This window comes from Pelodiscus sinensis, chromosome 5, assembly GCF_049634645.1.
Source record: "Pelodiscus sinensis isolate JC-2024 chromosome 5, ASM4963464v1, whole genome shotgun sequence".
NCBI classification, from domain to species: domain Eukaryota; kingdom Metazoa; phylum Chordata; order Testudines; family Trionychidae; genus Pelodiscus; species Pelodiscus sinensis.
The window spans coordinates 107,747,283-107,766,507 of record NC_134715.1 but is presented as its reverse complement, the minus strand read 5'-3'; the positions used below and the strand labels follow the sequence as shown (position 1 = coordinate 107,766,507).

Sequence of the window (19,225 nt, the reverse complement as noted above, 5' to 3'; positions counted from 1 at the left end):
TAGTGAAATGTTTGCTTTAAGTGATTTGCCCAACTTAATATAGGAACTCTTAATATAGGCAGTCAGGAAAGCCAGTTCATGAAACCACATTCAACCTCTAACTATGACCCTTCTTCATAATCCTCTGCCACATCTTCCAGCTTTTGCAGCAAATGAACTGGGGACATCTCTGTTGGGGTGTTTACCCCATACACAGCCTGAGTAGGTAAAAAGGGCCAGTTAACCTTGTGACTGGCTGCACCTGGAGCAAGAGAGGTAAGGCCTAATGGAGGATGAACCCCAGATGGTGGAGGAGGAGGAGGAACTGGGACAGTCATAAAGAGAGAAATATAGTGTTAAGAGAGTGCTTCAAGAAGGAGCTCTGCTGTCATTCCTCAGAGAAAAGGGGAGTTGGCGTCAAACTAAGAGAATAAGTCCAGGGATCTTGATTTGGATTGTAGACTCTGACAAAAACCTAAGGAGTGAAATCGCTGTACAGAGGCAGGAATGCTTCAGTGGTAACTTGAGGATGGACCAGAAGATGAGGAAAAGTTGGGAGGAGACCAGGAAAACAGCAACAGAATCTAAGATTGTATAGGCCTTGGTTGGTAGTCATTGGGTCTCTGAGCTGGTGGGCAGGCTCAGGTTCATTTATCAGTCACTCAGGAAGGGACATACTATGGACAGTGGAGCTGAAAGGTGCTTGAGACATTTTATCCAGAGGGATTTTGAATCCTAGAAAGCAAAAACTGTGACCTGGTCAGAGGGCTAACCTACAAAGGAGTTTCCGAGGTTACTAGAACTTAGATGTAGAGACACTATCCTATCACCTTAGAAAACAGCTGTAAAACTCATGGAGGAGTCTGTGGAGGTGGGAGTCTTTAACAAAATTACTTTTCCATTTTGAGAGACCAGGGGCAAGCCCCGAAGAGGAAGGATCAAATATAGAAAGAAAGGGAGAGAGAAGCCATAAAGAGGTGCCAAGCAGTAAGTGGTGAACTTAATAGGATTCTCCAGACAAGTTTTCACTTTACATACCTGATTCATCCCCAGAGCAGGTGCGTCCTGTGCACTGAATGAGGCTTGTGGAAAAAAATGGTTTGTGGTCATGTAACTACATATTTATCAATGTACATAAACAAAGGGGTTTTTAATTAAGGTTGTACGGTCTTAATTGTGGCATTTCTTACGTTTTGATTTTTATTTTGCAGTTTTGGTATAATGCTCTTTTAAATGTAGAGTGTAGGTATGTATATAATATATAACTTGGTGTGAAGAAAAAGATGAAGTGTACCTCTTCCATATTCAAAGTGCACGACTGTTTTTATATTTAGATACCATAAAAGTTACTTTTAGGAAAGTTATATTGAGATTAATAAGCAGTAGAGTTCAGCTGCAAGTCAGTTTTCACCACCATGGGCTTTTATAGTGCCATACTGTCTTTCTGTCAAGTTTCCCTGTTTAAAAAGTACGAATTTTGTACTCGAGTACTAAGAAATTTTGTTCCCTTTTAGGATCGAAATAGAATGTATGACAGTCTGAATATGCACTCGTTGGAAAACTCTCTTATTGACATCATGAGAGCAGAGCATGATCCACTTAAAGGTATGTTAGTATGCTAAAGAAAAGGTCACCCATTCTTTGTTTGCATAAACATTGTTAATTTAGAGCTTAGGTTCATTTTGAATTGGTAATTGAATTGATTCTTCAACCTATAGCAATGTCGTTCCAAATCTATATTATGCAAAATATTGATTTACAGTTGAGTAACATTTGCAATATTGGAGTCCTTTGCAGTTTTGCTAGAAATAAAGTAGTTTAGTTGAATAGGCTGACTCAAAAGTTTTTCTTCATCTACAACATATTTCTGCTGCCTTCATAAAATTACAGTGTTGATATATCCATGTTGGTTCCAAACTACTAACAAGACCAGATGGATGAGGGTAATATCTTTTATTGGACAAACTTCTGTCAGTTATAGAGACAAGCAGGCCACGGATGGGATGAGCTTCGCTCGTTAAGGGTTACCCATTCACATCCCTAATTCAGAGTATCACAGAATATAAGATAGACCAGATAAGAAGTTAACACACATTGCAAGAGATCATTCAAGGTGAAGTGGGAGGTGATTTTTTTTTGTTTACATCCATGATTGAGAGAGTTTCGATGCAGTAAATTGCTAGTGTAGACAAGCTCTTATTTTTAAAATTTTGAACCAACCCTAGCCATCTGAGTTGTGCAAATGAAAGGTTTCGTTTTTAATGCTATGTTTAGACTATTTGTCTTCCAATTTAGATTGGTTTAACGACATCAAACTTGCTATACATTTATTACTCACTACAAGAAAAGTGCCTTTTCTCATTCAAAGAAATTAGGTTCAGAATTAGTTATGGTTAGAAATAATTATTGTTCATGTCTGATACTCTGTGTTTATCCGCTCATTTTCTATCTCCAGAAATTTCTAAATAATATTAATCCTACATTAGCAGAGAGGTCTCAATTTTGATAAGGCGCACATTGTGCTAAGCACTGTATAATCACATTAAAAGAGAGATCCTGCCAAAAGACCTATTGTTAGGAAATAACAAATATCCACACTTCTCGTTCATAGGTGACAAACCTTCTGTTTTTCAATAGATCACTTTACATTTTAGCCACCTGTTTTGTTAAGTTTTCAAAGCCTATTTAGAAATGTAGTCTGCATTTGGAAAAAATTATTGTAATTTCAATCATAATAACTTTATTGTTCAAATTCCAGTTAGGGATGTGCACTTCGGAAGTACTTCTGCAGTATAACTTAACCCATAGTTCGCCACACTTCTACACTATCAAGGTACTGGGCTGCATTGAATGTGGCACATCTCACTTTGGGCATGTATCCAGAATTCCCCAAATGGCTCCAATATATTACGTGCTGGGCAATTTTCAGCCTTGATTCTGAAATACACTGAGTAAGTCCAGGGAAATTGGGCCTCGTGTCCTTATGAATGGAAGCAAGTTTTTAAACCTACCACAACATTAATTTTTTCAGGATATAAAACTGGGTTTTGTTTATTCTATCCATCACTGTCTTAAAGCAAACCCATGAGGTTTTTTTGAATAATTCTCATCAAATTTGCACTTTCACAAAGACAGAATTTTAAAACTAATGTGTTTAATGTTAACATATCCCACTTAGGAATTTCTAAAATCCTGCTGAATTTAATGGGAAGTGTAGACATTTTGTGTGTTGGCCTACATATTGCTTATACAATTTCATAATATGGTTGCTGATGCTGTGAGTGTACTGAAACTTCTTAGTTGAGCATGATTTCTGACAGTCAAATGTAAGGGTTGATTACAAGGAAAATAAAAATATATATAAAATCAATAATTTATCCCTTTCATTTTGGTCAAGAAATACATTCCCAAAGACAAGTAATACCTTGATCAAGATATTTACTTAAAACAGATGTATTCAATTACTGAATTTAAATTCACTTGGTGAATGTGGATTATTTTCTACCTCTCAAATAAAAGCTTTTCCTAGGTCCTCAACCCCTCCGTAGAAGTGCAGCCCTTGACCACTTACCAAAATCTTGGAGTGGCCCCCCATTAAAAATTATTACACACCTCTGACAATGTTGCCGCTAAGATGTGGGACAGCACAGTTGCACAGGTGATTAATCAACCCCATCCAGTCAGAGGCTCAGGGCTCCCTCATGAAGCTGATTAATCACTTGTGGAGGTTTGATGCCTGGCATCTTAGAGGGAACACTGACCCCTATAAATAAATAAATAAAATAAATAAATATTCAATTATGTTTCTTAAGAATAAATGGGAGGAAAAAATTACATCCACAATAGTAGCTTAAAAACCTTCCACCACTCCCATCTTGTTGAACTCTCTACATGTCATTCCTTTGATTTTTGGCAACTTAAAGTTTTTTTTAAGATACAAGACAAAAGAAGCTACAAAACCTTAGTTTGTTAGTTCAGGCCCTATTAGTGTTGCATTAGCTAGTTGTTTGAGTGTTCTGCCCATGAAAATAAAGTATTTCTAAAGTTAACTGCAAACCCAGCATATTTATTTGTAGAATGTGCCTGCTTAATAAAATCTCTCTTTGTAAATAGTATGCTTTGTTATAACAAGAATGTTTTTATAACAAGTTTTTTCAATTGTAAATTTAAATAAAACAATGCATCTTTTATGTAGCACTGCAGTGGTAAAATGAAAGTCCTTGGAATTTTAAGCACGTGTTTCAGATTTAGCTGCTTACAGTGTCTGGAGTATGACTAAGCAACTTGTTTTAAGATTATTAGAATGTAAAACAGACTTTGTATGTACTAGTTCACAGCATTCGTCTTTGTATCTTGTATTTGAAAATCCATTTGTTTTTGGTCTGAGGAGATTAAATCCATAGTTCTGTATATTAATATACTTTCTACTGTAAAATTCATACATGTTCTGAGAACTAACATGTTTATAAATATGCAGTTCTATATTTATTCTAAGTTTAATAAGTATAAAGTCTCTTATCAAAGTAAGTAATTCTTATTTAATTTTAGATAGGGATGTTAATTGTCAGGCAAATGTGTAAATTTGTAACTGTTGGAAATTTTAGCTGTTACATATTTACACATGGAGTGGGGAGGGGCTTAAGCAGAACCAGTGCTTGTGCAGAGCCAGCTCCTCATGAGCACTGACTTCCGACTGTCCCCCCACCTCTCCCTATGCCACTAATCGAGACAGCAGTGCGGGGAGGCAGATGGCTCTGCAGAAGCCAATATATGCAGGGAGCTGGCTTGAAAGCTGCTTCTTGCATGTACTGGTTCCCGCCTGCCCCCTCACCTGTGCTACTGCCTATCAGAGGCAGCAGCGTGGTTGGGAGGGGCAGCTAAATCTGTGAGAGGCCTGTGCTTTTAAGCCAGCTCCCTCTGTCACTCCTCCCTCCCTGCATTGCTGCCTCTGTGGGAGGCAAGTGGGGGTTGGCAGCAAAGGGGAGGAAGCAGTTTTATGGGAGCCAGTGTTCAGGGGGGTGCTGGCTTTTAAGCCAGTTCCCCTACTCCCCGCCCAAGCACCAGCTGCTACCTGGCCCTTCACCCCTGTGCTGCTACCTCTGTGGGAGGCAGCAGGGGAGGGGGGCAGCTCCACGGGAGCTGGCATGTGAGAGGAGCCAGCTTAAAAGCAAGCGTGGGAGTGCTTGTAGTTGATAGGATTAACTGATACACCCAGGCTTATCGTTTAATCGTGTAATAGACTACATGATGACATCCCTAATTTTAGATAAGTCTCTGGAAACAATGTTTAACTTTGTACATTTTTAGAATGGTCTTGATGCTATAGAAAAATAAGATTTGTGACATTTAATGTCTGGATTGATGTTTTACCCAGACTGTTTTCTCACCATGCATTTCAGATCAAAATATTAGTAAATAGCATTTAAGTTAAAGGCTTAACTTTAAGGTCAGTAGAATTTGAGCTAAACAGTGTGAGACCATGTACCAAAATTATAAAGCTGTTCCTTACTGATTCTTTTAACATCTGAGTCAAATTGTTTTGAGAATCTCTAGAAAACAACAGAGAACAATCCAGTTGAAGTACCTGAATATTGATCCCAAAGCTTTTTCAGAACTGGTCTTGTTTGTTTTTTCCAAACTGTTTATTGCTGATGCCAAAAACACACTGAGAAGACTTGATTTATAGGTATTAAAACAGCAAGCAACTCAGTGTTCTTAACCTGGACTAGGTCATGTTAACAGGTAATTGAGGAAGTAACTATGCAGCTTATAAAAAATCATATAGAAGGTATCATGAGCCATCTAAAGAAGTGGGTTGTGCCCAGGAAAGCTCATGATACCATCTACATGTTTTGTTAGTCTTTAAGGTGCTACTAGAGTATTTGTTGTTAGGTTTTTTCTGTTACAGACTAACTGGGCTACCCCTCTGAAGCTTTTGATTATGCATCTTAGAGGTTTATGGTGTTGCTTTGGGGGTTCCTTTTTATTTTTGGTTAAGAACTTGAATGGGATCTCCACTGTGGGCAGGTTGGAGTCATGTGTGCGTGTCTAACATATCCTACATTGAAAGGAAGCAGTATTAGTCGTGAAGCCTGATTCACTACTGTTGGCTTTCTTGTAGCCACTTACACCTGTGCAAAGTGGATGTAAAATACTAACAAGTTGGAGCTAACAACAGTAAATTTCCGATAATCCGACACCTTTAGGACTCGGGGTGCCAGATTATCAAATATGCTGGACTATAGGAAGGGGGACTATGAGGCATCTGGCATGGAGTGGGGGGGATGCGCCCCTCGGCGCTGTGGGACCAACCCGGCAGCACCTCAGCTGCTCTGCCCCCGGCTTCCCCGAGTCAGCCGCTGGTCAGTTTCAGCAGCGGCTGAATCGGGGAAGCTAGGGGCAGAGCAGCTCCAATTGTCCGGCTGCCCGGAGCACTTCCGGGTTCCAGATGGTGCTGGACCATCAGGAGTGCTGGACCATTGGATGCCAGACCACTGGAGTTTTACTGTACTTACATACTTCACCCGTTAAGGATGTAAGCGACTAGTTGACTACCCAATAAGCATATGCTTATTGGGTAGTCGAGTAGTGACTCAACTAGTTGCTCCCCCCACCATTTGCCGCCTCTGTCAGAGAGAGGCAGCAAGGGGGGAGAAAGCAGGAGCTGGTGCTGGGAGGAGGTAACTTAAAAGCGAGTTCCCCCCAGTATCATCTCCACGGGGGGCAGCGGAGGCAGAGGCACAGCGCTCCATGTTGCCCGCTGCTCTTCTGCCTTTTAAAAGTCGTAATTCCGTTGACTACTTAATTAGCTGATTAATCAAAATTTAACATCCCTAGCACGCATATTATAAAGTAGTGGTAAACAGGCGTTACACATTTTTCTCTACTCTCCTATATATAGGGGAAAGAAACTTGGGGAAATTGTTAGGAATATTATAACACTAGATTTTTTTTTTTTGTTTTTTTTTTTTTTTGTTTGTTTTTGGTAATAGACATTAGGAGATAATGAGAAAAGGAGAATTACAATATAGGCTTACCTATAGAAAAAAGAGTGTGAGATGATTGGACGATTCTCTGTATCAGCATTTCTTATTGGTAGTTTCTATTCCTAGCATATTACTTAGGAGCCTCAACACACTTGAAGACCTTGTTTTAAAAGCTGCCAGCTGGAACATGCTCACTTGGGATGTGAAGGACTAGTCGACTAGTTTCCCCCCCTTCCCTCCACTGCCTCTATTAGAAAGAAGCAGCAAGAGGCGGGGAAATGAGGGGGTTCTTCATATCAGCAGCGCTGCTTGAAGCCTGGGGCTGCTGCTTGGAAATGCTGCATGCAGCCTTGGGGCAGCTGAGGTTGTTCCTAGGCTGCATGCGGCAGCGCCATATTGAGCCCAGGATCAGCTGGAGTCTGCAGCTGAACCCAGGCTCCATGCCGGCGCTTTTGCCTTTGAAGTTTAGCAATAGCCATGGGACTGTTGCTACGCTTCAAAGGTAGAATCGCCCTATCAACTAATTGATGCAAAATGCATCGACTATTCGATAAGTCACTTAGTCGATTTTTAACATCCTTAATGCTCACTGGAATTGAAGGGGAGGGACATAAGAACGGCTGGCAGCATTTACAAATTTTGTTTTGTCATTGTTGTTTGTTTCCCACCACCCGGGAAATAGAACTTAGGAAATGAAATGCAAAAGAATTAGCATTAGTGCAACAGTAAGATTGCAAGTCCAAATATTAATGTCTTTACTAAAAGTTAATATTGCTTAGGTAACACGAAAACATACAACAGAGCACCACCATACTTCATAAAATACACAACATGCTGCCTAGTTATATTGTTGAATAATCTAAAGGAGATGTCATTTTAAAAATTGCACTTACTTTATTTTTTGAAAGTACTACCCCTGAAAGAGACTTGTTTTTGCTGTGTTTTTTTAACTTTGTGTGAGGTTGGCTTCACAGTTTCTCCTACATATTCTGTGTGTCTGTAGATCTTTTATAATCAGGGGAAAGAGAAACTTTTGAAAATAGGAAAAGATGGTTGTAAAAACAACAAAAGCTGATAGACATGGGAAAATGTAGTACCTGAATCTTCTCTTAGCTTTTAAAATTGACTTATTTTAGATTGACAGTCTCTTTACATTTAGACTTTTATGTGCTTGACCACTCAAATGTACCTTTAATAAGAATTTTATTAAACTATAACTTTAAACAAATTGAAACAAAATTAGAGAGCTGTTTAAAAAAAGTCTCTCCCCCCAATCTTGCAATCGACTTGGGGCAAAACTGTACATTCACATTTAATCCTGTTAATCTAGTTGTATTCTCTGAGTGCTGAAATTTGCCACACAGAGGAGCTTGCAAAAATCAAGCAGCAATAATAAAGTGTGTATGTTTATATTTGCATATAATACCATATAGTACTATATAGATATAAATTAATCAATCCTCACAACAACCCTATCTCTGGATGAGCATTATTTCTCTCCTCCCTTCCCTCTCCCCCTTTACAGACTAGCACTGGAGAACTGAGACAGTAAGGCCAAGTGATTTATCCAGTTTCACATAGTAATTCAGTCCACAATTCTAATTCTGGATCTGCTACTATCTGACTTTCAGTTCTGTGTTTATTTTTCCAGAACTTAATGCCTTACTGCCAGAGAGGCTCACTAGCCACAGCTCCCATTGGTTTTGATTGTTGTGAATTCTCAATGCAATTAAAAAGTGGCTGTCAGTTACCTCACTTTTGGAGCCCAGAAAGTGTGGAACATAAAGTTATTGTCCATCTGGAAAATTTTGTATTTTAAGTACTTTGCCCAGGTTTATGTAGGAAGTCCATTAAAGTAGGGGTAGAACAAAGCTCTGGGGGAGTTAATCAACTGCCTTAGCCTCAAAGACCATCCTCTTCCTGCGGTCATCTGCCTTGTTCTACATATCTTCAACATCTAATGTAAATGATGCTGGGATCCTACAGAATCCTGATTGATTCATTTAAGCACCATGCAGTCTATACGCTGAATGAGAATTGGAATCTGTGGAAAAAGTAGTATGTAATGTTTCATAGTGTATATAAACAACACAGTCAATATTCTTTTTTGTACTTTTTTTCTATGTAATTTTCATGTTTTGTTTGTTTTTCTTAAAGGAAAAGGCCAAAACCAAATTTTGTTTGAATAGATTTTCAGCAAAAAGCTTTTCTGTGGTGCATTGGCCTGAGGTCTAACCTCCTGTCACGTTTCAAGGTTCTGCCAGCAAATAATGGAAGCTTTAGTTTTACAAGGGAAAAAAGTCTGAATTTTTCTTACAGTGGGAAGTGTTAGGCAGCTTTTAAGTGAAGATGAGTACTGGTGTGTATGTATTCATGCTTCAAAAGTATAAGTATGCAGAAAATTATTTAACAATAGTTACTCAATAATTGAGTCCTATCCTGCAAGTCTTCTATATGCCCAATTCCAACTGAAATCAGTGTAAGTTCAACAACATATACAAGGTTGCAGGATTGGTTCCTTCGTTGTGTCTCTGCACTTGTCTGGTTTCACTATAATAATATTTAATATACAAATTAAATATATATTATTTGAAATTATTGCCAAGCAAGGTATTTTAATATCAAATTGTACAGGTATTTTGGGATTTTTAATTTTTTTTTTTTAACTTGTGCTCTAAGGCATGTTGCAGTGAAACAGAGCAGCTATTGTAAATTTCTGTGTAGGTCAGTTTGCAGTACTGTCATGTTTGCAGCTTCCTGTGAGCAGAAAACTTCTCCTTTTTATTAAAAAGGAGATTGTAATAAGAAGGCAATTTTCTGTGCACTTTAAACATCACATTTAACCGACAAGATACTATTTGCTGCAAATAAGTTAAAATAAATATTTTTAAATCCAAGTGTGACTCCATGAGGATTTCCTGTAATCTTTGCTGCCCATTTTTGTGTTTTACAGTTTTATATTTTTAATCCATAAACTAGTTAATAAAGACTTTAAAGAATGATGGCATTCTAAAGGATTTTAAAAAAATCAGTAACTGGATCATACTTGTTTTGGTTTTGTCAAACTAACTTAGTGGGAAGAACTATATATGCAGCAATTACATGAAGTGCAACAAGATGTAGTTAGTTATAAGTCAGTTAAAAGCAAGTTAAATGTCCTTAATCTGAACTCTTAACATGATTTTTGATACATTGATTCAATGGAGAAATTCTAAATTGCAAAAATTAGACTCTTCTAGACAACGTGTATGTGAACAAGTTTTCACAGTGAGTAGGAAAGAGAATACTAGTGCAGCCAGCACTATTTCTGGGTTTCATGAAACACAAAGTGGCTTTATCCTATCCTATTGGAGCTGATCCCAAAATCACACTGCCGATCTTATGACCGCAGAATTAAGGTTAAGAAGTTTGTTCTTGTCAACTTAAACTTAGGTCAAGGGTATTGTTGCTAATGTGCTTGGAGTTAAATATTAGCTCTTTATGTTATGTCCCCTAGGCAAAATAAATATATACTGTATTTCCAAACTGTAATCGAGTGATTTTTTTCTTCTTTTTTAAGCATAGTAGCTTAAATCCCTGTACCTTTTTTTTAAAGGTCGCTTGAGTTATCCACATCCAGGGACTGACAATCTTCTGATGTTAAATGGTAAGAAATAATCTATCTTAGCTTAAATCTGAAATGTTAATGTAAAATGGAATATTGTATTCTTTAACTGAGTTACCTGCATCCAGGGACTGTCACCATTTCTCAGCATTAAATGGTAAGAGTTAATCTTACAACAAATATTAATTAGACGTACCTTACTTTACATCCGAAATTCTCATATGAAAATGTACTCTTATTTTCTGTTCCCAAGGAAGACACTATTGTGTTCTCCAGAAAACAGCTAATGTTATAGAAAGCAAAAACTAGACAAATAAAAAGCATGATTGTGACATAATACATTTCGTGGTGAATTAAGCAAGGCTGGATTAATCAGAAGTAATGATTCAGTGTATGTGAGATTATTTAGAACTAGCTTTCTTCTTTGAGTTCCTGTGCATCTAGTTCCCATGTACAGTATGATTGTTTCTCTCCAGCAAGCAGGAGTTCAGAAGTTTTATAACTAGTGCCCAGAAGGAATTGTGCATGCACCCCTTCCCCACCCTTGAGAGCATAAATGTCAGATCAACTCCACCAGTTCCTTCTAACTGCTCAGCAGAGAGTCAGAAAAGCTTAGTGTTCTCCATATGCTATTTATGATCTCCAGCTCCTCTTCAGGAGAATTATCACCTGCCTGGTTATTCCCCATTTTCTTGTTGTGCATTTAATTTTTCCTTCCTAAGTGAAATGTTTTGTACTCATCATTGCTGAATTTCATCGTGGCTTTCAGACCAATTCTGTAATTTTTTCATTTTAAATTCTAATCCTGTTCTCTACCGTGCTTGCAACCCCTCCCACCTTGGTGTCATCTGCAATTTATACGCATATTCTCCATTCTCCATTAAAATATTGAATAATACTGTATTCAAATTGATCTCCCTTGTGGGACTGACTCCATTAGGTAGGTTTATCCAGTTTGAATGCGAACTCCTCCATGAGTTTTTGAAGATAATTGCTAACTGTTCTGACATCGCTTCAGCAACCTAGGATGAATTTCGTTAGGGCCTGTCACCTTGAATGCCCTTGTGCTTACATGATGCCTTTCTCCAAAATGAGATCTCTTCAGTTCTGGAACAATCAGTTTATCATTCACACGTGCACGGTATGAACTGACAAACAATTATCCCTTGGGTGATTCTGTCATCTCTTTCTGTCATGTTTGCTGAAGGTTATCTTTCACTCTGATAATGCCCATGAAGACTATTAGTTTCAAACACATCTGGAAAGGGCTGGGGAACATATTGAAAACTGTTCCACATTTATAATCTATGGATACCCACAGGTTTGTGAGTTCACATAAACATTCTAGAATTGAGGGTGATTCACTGGGCTTGAAAATTGTTTCTATCTTTTTTTAAAAGCATCAAGCAGTACCATATCACAATATATTACTTAAACAAGCAAGTAGCAGCAAAATCGGACTTTCTATGTGAAGAGGCTTTTCACTGACATCTTCCAGGGTAACTGAACCCTCTGACAGATCAGCTAAGCAAAAGGAATTTATCTTCCCAGGAATGGTTTTAAAAGATGCAGTTCTAGCAGGGTATTCAGGAAACAGGAGTTTCTGCAAATAGATCTCTTTGTGGCCAGAGATTACAAAGAGTGTCTTCTGTTTTGTTGTTTACAAGGCCAATCAGGGTACTCAGCAGATACAGTTCATATTCCATGGTCAGATCACCTAGTGTATGCATTTCTGGTATTCCTGTTAATCCTTGGGGTATTAAGGAAAGTCAGACAAGACCGGGCTCAGATGATGCTGGTGGGTCAATCATGGCTTCACCAGCTCTGGTATCCAGAATTACTGCATCTCTCCAGTCACTGGTTCATAACACTCCCACTTCTGACCGTCATAAACTTTCAAAATTCCAGGTACATACATCTGGACCAAACATCTCATTGAATAGCATGGAGACTGTCTAGTTAACATCAACAAATAGGGAGAGTTCTGCCAAGGTACAGGCAGTCCTCACAGAATGTAGAAAATCTTCAACTAGGAAAACATACAGCTAAGTGGAAGCATTTTTCCTTACGGGTGAAGGTGAGACCACTTGATTCACTACTGTTAATCCTGTTGACCCTATTTAATTCATTCTAGATTCTGTACTACTTTAGAAACAGTAAGCAGGGCTGTCATTAGCTCAATTTAAAATTAACTGAGATGCAATTACAACTTTCTCTGTTCAGAATCTTTGTGATGCTTCAATGGGAAAACACTGTGGAATCCTGAAGGGGTATTGCAGATGTTTCCATCAGTAAAAGAGATACCACTTTTGTGAAACTTGAGTTTAGTCATTTTTTCATTAATGGAACCTCCCTGAGTTCCCCTTTCATCTTGATCCTTCCAACATTAAGGGTGAATTTTTTTGTGGCAGTCACTTCAATCTGTGGAGAAAGTGAGATCCAAGCACTTGTATCAAATTCCCATATCTGTTTTTTTTCTATGCAAAGTATGGGGCCTCACCTAAATTTATCCTAAAGGTTGTTTGCAACTTTCACATTAGTCAATATATACACTTACTGTATTTTTTAAAGCCTCATTCATCCTTTAATGTGGGAAAGTTACATATCTTGGATGGCAGAGAGAGTCTCTTCTACTGTCTTCTTAGAATGAGACTGTTCTAGAGATTCTCCAGATGTTTTATCATTTATTACAGTTTATCAGAGGTTAGAGCAGTCTCCCCCTCCCCCCCCCAAAAATTATCTAAATAGATTGTGGACTGTGTCAAGATTGCATACCCTGGTAAGCTATAACATCCAGTTCCAGGAATTAGAGCCCAAGCTTTCACAGCAGGGTGCTTCGGTAGTGTTCCAATCATTGAAATTTGTAGATCAGCAACGTGGTCCTCACTGCCTACATTTGCCAACCATTATACTCTGGTGTCAGTGGTTCCTCTAAACTGCAGCAGCACAGCTTCACAGGTGATTTATCAGCCCACCCAGTCAGAGGCTCAGGATTCATTGCAAGCAGCTGACTGTCTAGGTGGGGCTGAGAAATCATCTGTGAAGCTGTGCGCCATGCAGCTTAGAGGTAACACTAGTCAGCATCCAGAGCTAATACTCAGGTTGGAAAAGAAGCTCTTCAGTCTTTTTCAAATAGCTCATACCAGCTACAACACAAGTGGGAAGCACATGCACAGGAACTCAAAGGAGGAATGATTACCTATCTTATAGTACCTATTTGTTCTTTGAGGTGTTCTGCATTTGGATCCCATGACAGTTGTCCATTCCTGCAGCTCAGAGACTTCATGGAACTCTGGTTAGCAAAGGAACCACTGAGCAATGAGCGGGCTTGTTCTGCCTTTTATGCTGTTCAAATATGCCCTTGAAGGGAGAGGGACATCTCTGTTAAAACTTCTGAACTCCTGAGAGACAGGAGGAAGGCAGCAACAGAGCACTGCAAGTTGAATCCATATGTACAGAATATATCAAACAACTACTATTACTATAAAGTAAACTGTTTCTTGTGAGTACAGGTGTGGCAGCAATGTTGAAGGTAGAGAGTACATGTTCATATGTCAACTTCACAAACATCAGCTTCTCAAGAGGCATGTTTCTATAATGTTATGAACTTTGATTACATTGCCTCTTTCTATACATATAAAAACAGAGGATCATGTAAGCACATTAATAATTCAGAGGTTTTATACACAGATCTTGTGGATGCTAAAAAAATGTAGACCTGTAATTGTTTAGTGCAGCTGCACCAAAACTGACAACAGTGGAAGCTTCAGTATTCAGTGCTATCTTTTTGCTCTTATGATCTTATCTACATTGATGGCTGCGTGTTGCATGTGTAGTTACACACAGCAAGGAAAAGCCGATAATGAAAAGGCTCTGGCAGAATGGCAACAGCAGGTAAAGGCTCCAGCAGTGACCTTCTCTGCTTCTGGATTTCCGGTTTAGGGTGATGGAAATTTGTCCATTATTTAATTGTACTGTACTGTCCAGGAAGTGGATTTCTCATGTGGACTGGTCTAGGCTGAGGTTGATGGTAAGGTGGAAGCTGTTGAAATCCTTGTGAAATTCTTCAGGAGTCTCTTTTCCGTGGGTCCAGCTTTTTCCTGCTGTCATCAATGTAGCGTAAGTAAAGTAGGGCTGTTAGGGGGTGAGAGCTGAGAAAACGTTATCCAAGGTCAGCCATAAAGACGTTGGCATATTGTGGTGCCATGTGGGTGCCCATGGCTGTGCGGCTGGCTTGGAGATACTGATTGTCTGCAAATTGGAAGTAGTTGTGGGTGAGGACAAAGTCGCAGAGCTTTGTAATCAGGTGTGCAGTGCTGTTATCGGGGATGGTGTTCCTGTGGCCTGTAATCAGTCTTCTTGTGGATTGTTGGTATAAAGGGCTTCTTCATCCATAGTGGCCAGGATGGTATTTTCAGGTAGATTACTGATGTTTTGAAGTTTCCTCAGGAAGACAGTGATGTTGCGGAGGTAGCTAGGAATGCTGGTAGCATAAGGTCTGAGAGAGGCATTGATATAGCTAGATAATCCTGTAGTAAGTGTGCCAATGTTTGAGATGATGGGCTGTTCAGGATTTCCAGGTTTGTGTATTTTGGGTAGCAGATAGAAAGTTCCTGGTTGGGGATTAGGGGATGTGTTAGTGTAAATTTGTTCCTGAGCAGCATCAGGGAGCTTCATGAACAGTTTTTCAGGTTTTTTGGTATTCCTTAGTGGGGTCACAGAAGAGAGGCTTGTAGAATATCACTGCTTCTGGAGTCTTTCCCTGGAGCCTGAAAAGGGCCTGGTGGCAGGGAACTTCTGTAGTCTTTAACTCACTACTTTTTCCTGATGCTAGAGACTTTTTGCTGTGGCACACTAGGCTCCAGCAGCTCCCTGTGTCTGGATTCTTTCCCCGAGCCCTCCCTGCTGCTAGAGACTCTTTCTGTGACCTGGAAAGTTTCCAACAACAGAGAGGCAGCAGGACTCTACACTGCTAAAAATAGCTCCATAGAGGTGGAGGAACTGCTTGGTAATGTAACTAGCTGTGTAGGTATATATCCTAATGTTCTGGCATATCTTCACTTGTTAAGCAACACAGATAGCAAGACAGTGCTTTTTATTCCTGTACTAAGGGAGCCATGCTGTTTATATATTTTACATGCTTCTGTTAAGTGTAGACATAGTGTATGTTGATGCCAGTGGAGAATTGAGTCAAAGCTTTGTTGGTAAAAACACAATCATAGGAAGAAGACTTCTAACAAGATTAGAGTCCTTGGGCGTGTTGTTGTTTTTTTCCATTGTCTGGCACCTTGTGCAGTGATTGGCACCTATGCAAAATGAGGTATAAAATGCTATAAAAATCAGAATTTTCCAGTAGAGTATTTTAAATTAGTAGACTATTCTGATCTGGTACTGTGTTGCAGCAGAAAAAGTTGAGTTCTATCAATGGGGAAAGTCTGGAGAATCAGAATGTTTGGATACTGTGCAGACCTTCTAAAGATGATTACAAACCCTACTGAATGGAGAAAAAGCTGCTTACTAGTGAAATAAAATTTACCACATGGCAGTACTGACCCTATATTCCCAAATTTTGGCTGAAAACTGAATTACATATGGATGTTCTTGATATTATGAAAGTTACTCCAGCAAGGACTTGTTACAGTAACAATTACAACCACAAAGCTAAGTAGCAACTTGTGGATGCTAGGACCCTCTGTTCATTTCAGTTCTTCACTTTTTAAGCCATAATAGATTCCAATACCTTAAAAATAGCAATGGACAGACCATAAACTTACATATTAGATATCCCAATTCTGTAATTTGCTCCATACGGATAACTCAGGCCAGTACAGATGTCCACTCATTTAAATGAAATTGGATATAAGGGAAATTGCTGCCATTGCTGCTGCTACTACTGCTACTACTAATAGTGCTATTTTATGAGCAACTGTATAGTCCAATGTAGGAGATTCATATTTCTTATTCCGCTTTCAGTCAGCTACCATTTTTAGATTTATGAGGCTTCTCTCTTCCCACTATGCTTGCTCTTTTACATTAACTTATGTAATGGTATATTTTTATGGCTTCTTTGCTTTAATCAATGATCTTGGCCCACTCAGAGTAACCTTGTCAAAAAGAGAGACTCTCCATCTGAAAACTGATCTGTTGATTATATCAATTGCAATTTTTCCATTTTTTCCAGAGAAATCAGAATTGGTTCCCCATTGCTGTTTAGAAGTTAGCAGTCAGCATAATAGATACAATTCTTTAAAAACCTTAAATATATGTAAGCTTTATTGCTCTTATTAAAAAGTCATTCAAAAGTCTGATTTCATAGATTGCTTTTAAACTGATTCTGATCTTCTTAATAGAAGGGGACTACTGTCTGTTATTATAGGTTCTTCTTTGTGTGGCTCTGCATTTTCCCAGTTGTGGGCAGTAGTTGGCACAGTGGTAGAACCTCTACCATGTCAGTTTGTTCCAACTGCTTGTTCTGGATGAAAGTGAACCACTCTGGCTTTAGATCGCTGGATGTTTTTCCTGTTATACTAGTGTTTTAGCTAATTTTTAGTAGCTTGAAATATTAGAGTTTGTAATTATAGTTAATTTAGTTGTTTCCATGTGAAAATGAAACCAAGAAGAAAAATCCAGGAATAGTAGACACTTATCCTGTTCAGCCATCTTTCCAGCATCAAATGACCATATTGATTACCTTAAGGACATATCTACATTGACATTAAAACCCACTGCAGGCATGTATCAGCTGACTTGGACTCACAGGGCTCAAACTAAGTTCTTTGGTTTAAAATGGGTTGCTTAATTCTAGAATGAAATATGTGAGGGAAAAGTTACTACTTGAAATGGGTTAGATTTGCTTCTTGAACGTAAGGCAAATCTGACCCACCAGTTAGAGATTCTATTCCCTGTATATTGCAGTATTTCAGGATCAGAGAGGCCAGGATCAGGGAACCCAGCCTGCTATAGGGCGGGCAGCTGGATGCAGGGACAGGAGTCTGGCACACAGCCAACTGGGCTGGGGGGCATGGGGGAGGTGGCAGGTAGGCAGCAGAGGGAGAGTGGGTGGGAAGCCTGGCACATATGTATGACCCAGCTGAGGAGGTAGGCACGCAACCCAGCTGGGTTGTGGAGAGGGGTGGGCACATGATCCAGCTGGGCTGGGGAGGAAGGGACGGGGGCTGGGAAGCTTGGTGAGGATCCAGGCAGCCCGATAAGCAGGGGATAGGTCTAGTAGTAAGGGGGCCAGATATGACTTCCTGTGGTCCAGCAAAATCCCTCTTCTGGGATCAGTTAGGTCCTGATGGTGCTTGCCCAGGGAGGTCCAACCTATATTTAAAGTCTGGGGGTGTCTGTTTTCACTATGGGATCTTGATTTGATTTTAGCTAAGTTTATGAAGCTTTGGTAGTATGTTCCTTATTTTAACTGTTAAAACTACAGATCTGACATTTGCTCTTTTTCATAAAGACAAGGTTGTTCTTCGACCCAATCCCGGGTTATTACTAAAAACAGTGTCCAAATTTCACATCAATCAGACAACTAATTTACTAGTGGGTGGGTTGTTTGTTTGTTTGTTTGTTTGTTTGTTTGTTTGTTTTTCCAAAGCTGCATGCTAAATAAAGGGCAGTCTGCTTTACATACTTCAGATTTTTGGAAGTCTTATGGTTACTTGTTTCTTATGCTAAGAATCATATGGGTTAGAATGTATATGCTCAGTCCATTTCCATATGGGTTAAACAATGTGTTTTTGAATATTACAAGTTAGCAACAGTTTCTGTGTCTACTACTGAGAGCTCTCTTTCCATGAGGGTAGTGTAGCAAATCTGTAAGGCTGCTATTTGCAAGTCAATGCACACATGCTTTGGATCTACTTTCAAGAGCAGATGCTAGATTTGGTAAAGCAGTGGTTCAGTTGTTGTTTAATTAGAACTTGATCCTCCTGCGTGTTTTCAGAACTACTAGTCAAACTACCCACTTGAAGGGCCATTCAAAGAAGTGAAGGTTACGTACTTGTAAATGGAGTTCATTGAGATGACTGCATATTCACGTTTCTCACTCCTATTTCTTTCTCAGTATCTTGATTTTTCTGGGTAAGTGATAGGAGGCAGAGAGCCATATTACATAGACTTGCCCGAGAACATTTGAGGGAGTAAGTAGAAGGGCTGCATATGTATTCTAACATGAACGGTTTGAAGGAAGTTCTCCCATTAAGCTATAGAGGTTGGCACATTACGCATAAGTGGTGATATGCACAGTTGTCTCAAACAACTCGAGTTACATGTAAGTAACCTTTATTTCTACATGTCTGGTAACAAAATTACTAAACCTAATATATACATTTTTCATGATTTCATTTAAATTTAATTATTTAAATGTTCCCCTACAAAGAAAAACATTCAGAGGTGGGAGCTGGTACCTCCTCCACCCCATGCTTTCTCTGATACTGAGGCAATGGGGGGGGCAGTTGGGAGCCAGTACGCACGTTCTGGCTCCTGGGGGGATGCAGGAGAGCAAGCACGCATTGGCTCCCACCTGGCCCCTGCACATAAACATGTAATCTCTGTAAATTTCAGCAGTTACACATTTACAAAAGTGTAAACATTTTAACTGACTAGTCTACTTTTATTGTTCAAGTTGAATAAATGCAAAACGTAAGCAGCA

General features: G+C 39.2%; 1 protein-coding gene across 8 annotated transcripts in view; it reads left to right on the top strand.

Moving 5' to 3' along the window:
* The window catches only part of CPEB2 (cytoplasmic polyadenylation element binding protein 2), a 91,654-nt gene that overhangs the window by 21,604 nt on the left and 50,825 nt on the right, over nt 1-19,225 (top strand). For all 8 annotated transcript variants that reach the window (XM_014580541.3, XM_014580544.3, XM_014580545.3 and 5 more), the window contains exons 3-4: nt 1,494-1,584; nt 10,561-10,611. In XM_014580541.3, the coding sequence (XP_014436027.2) occupies nt 1,494-1,584; nt 10,561-10,611 (142 nt within the window). The remainder of the gene's footprint in view (nt 1-1,493; nt 1,585-10,560; nt 10,612-19,225) is intronic.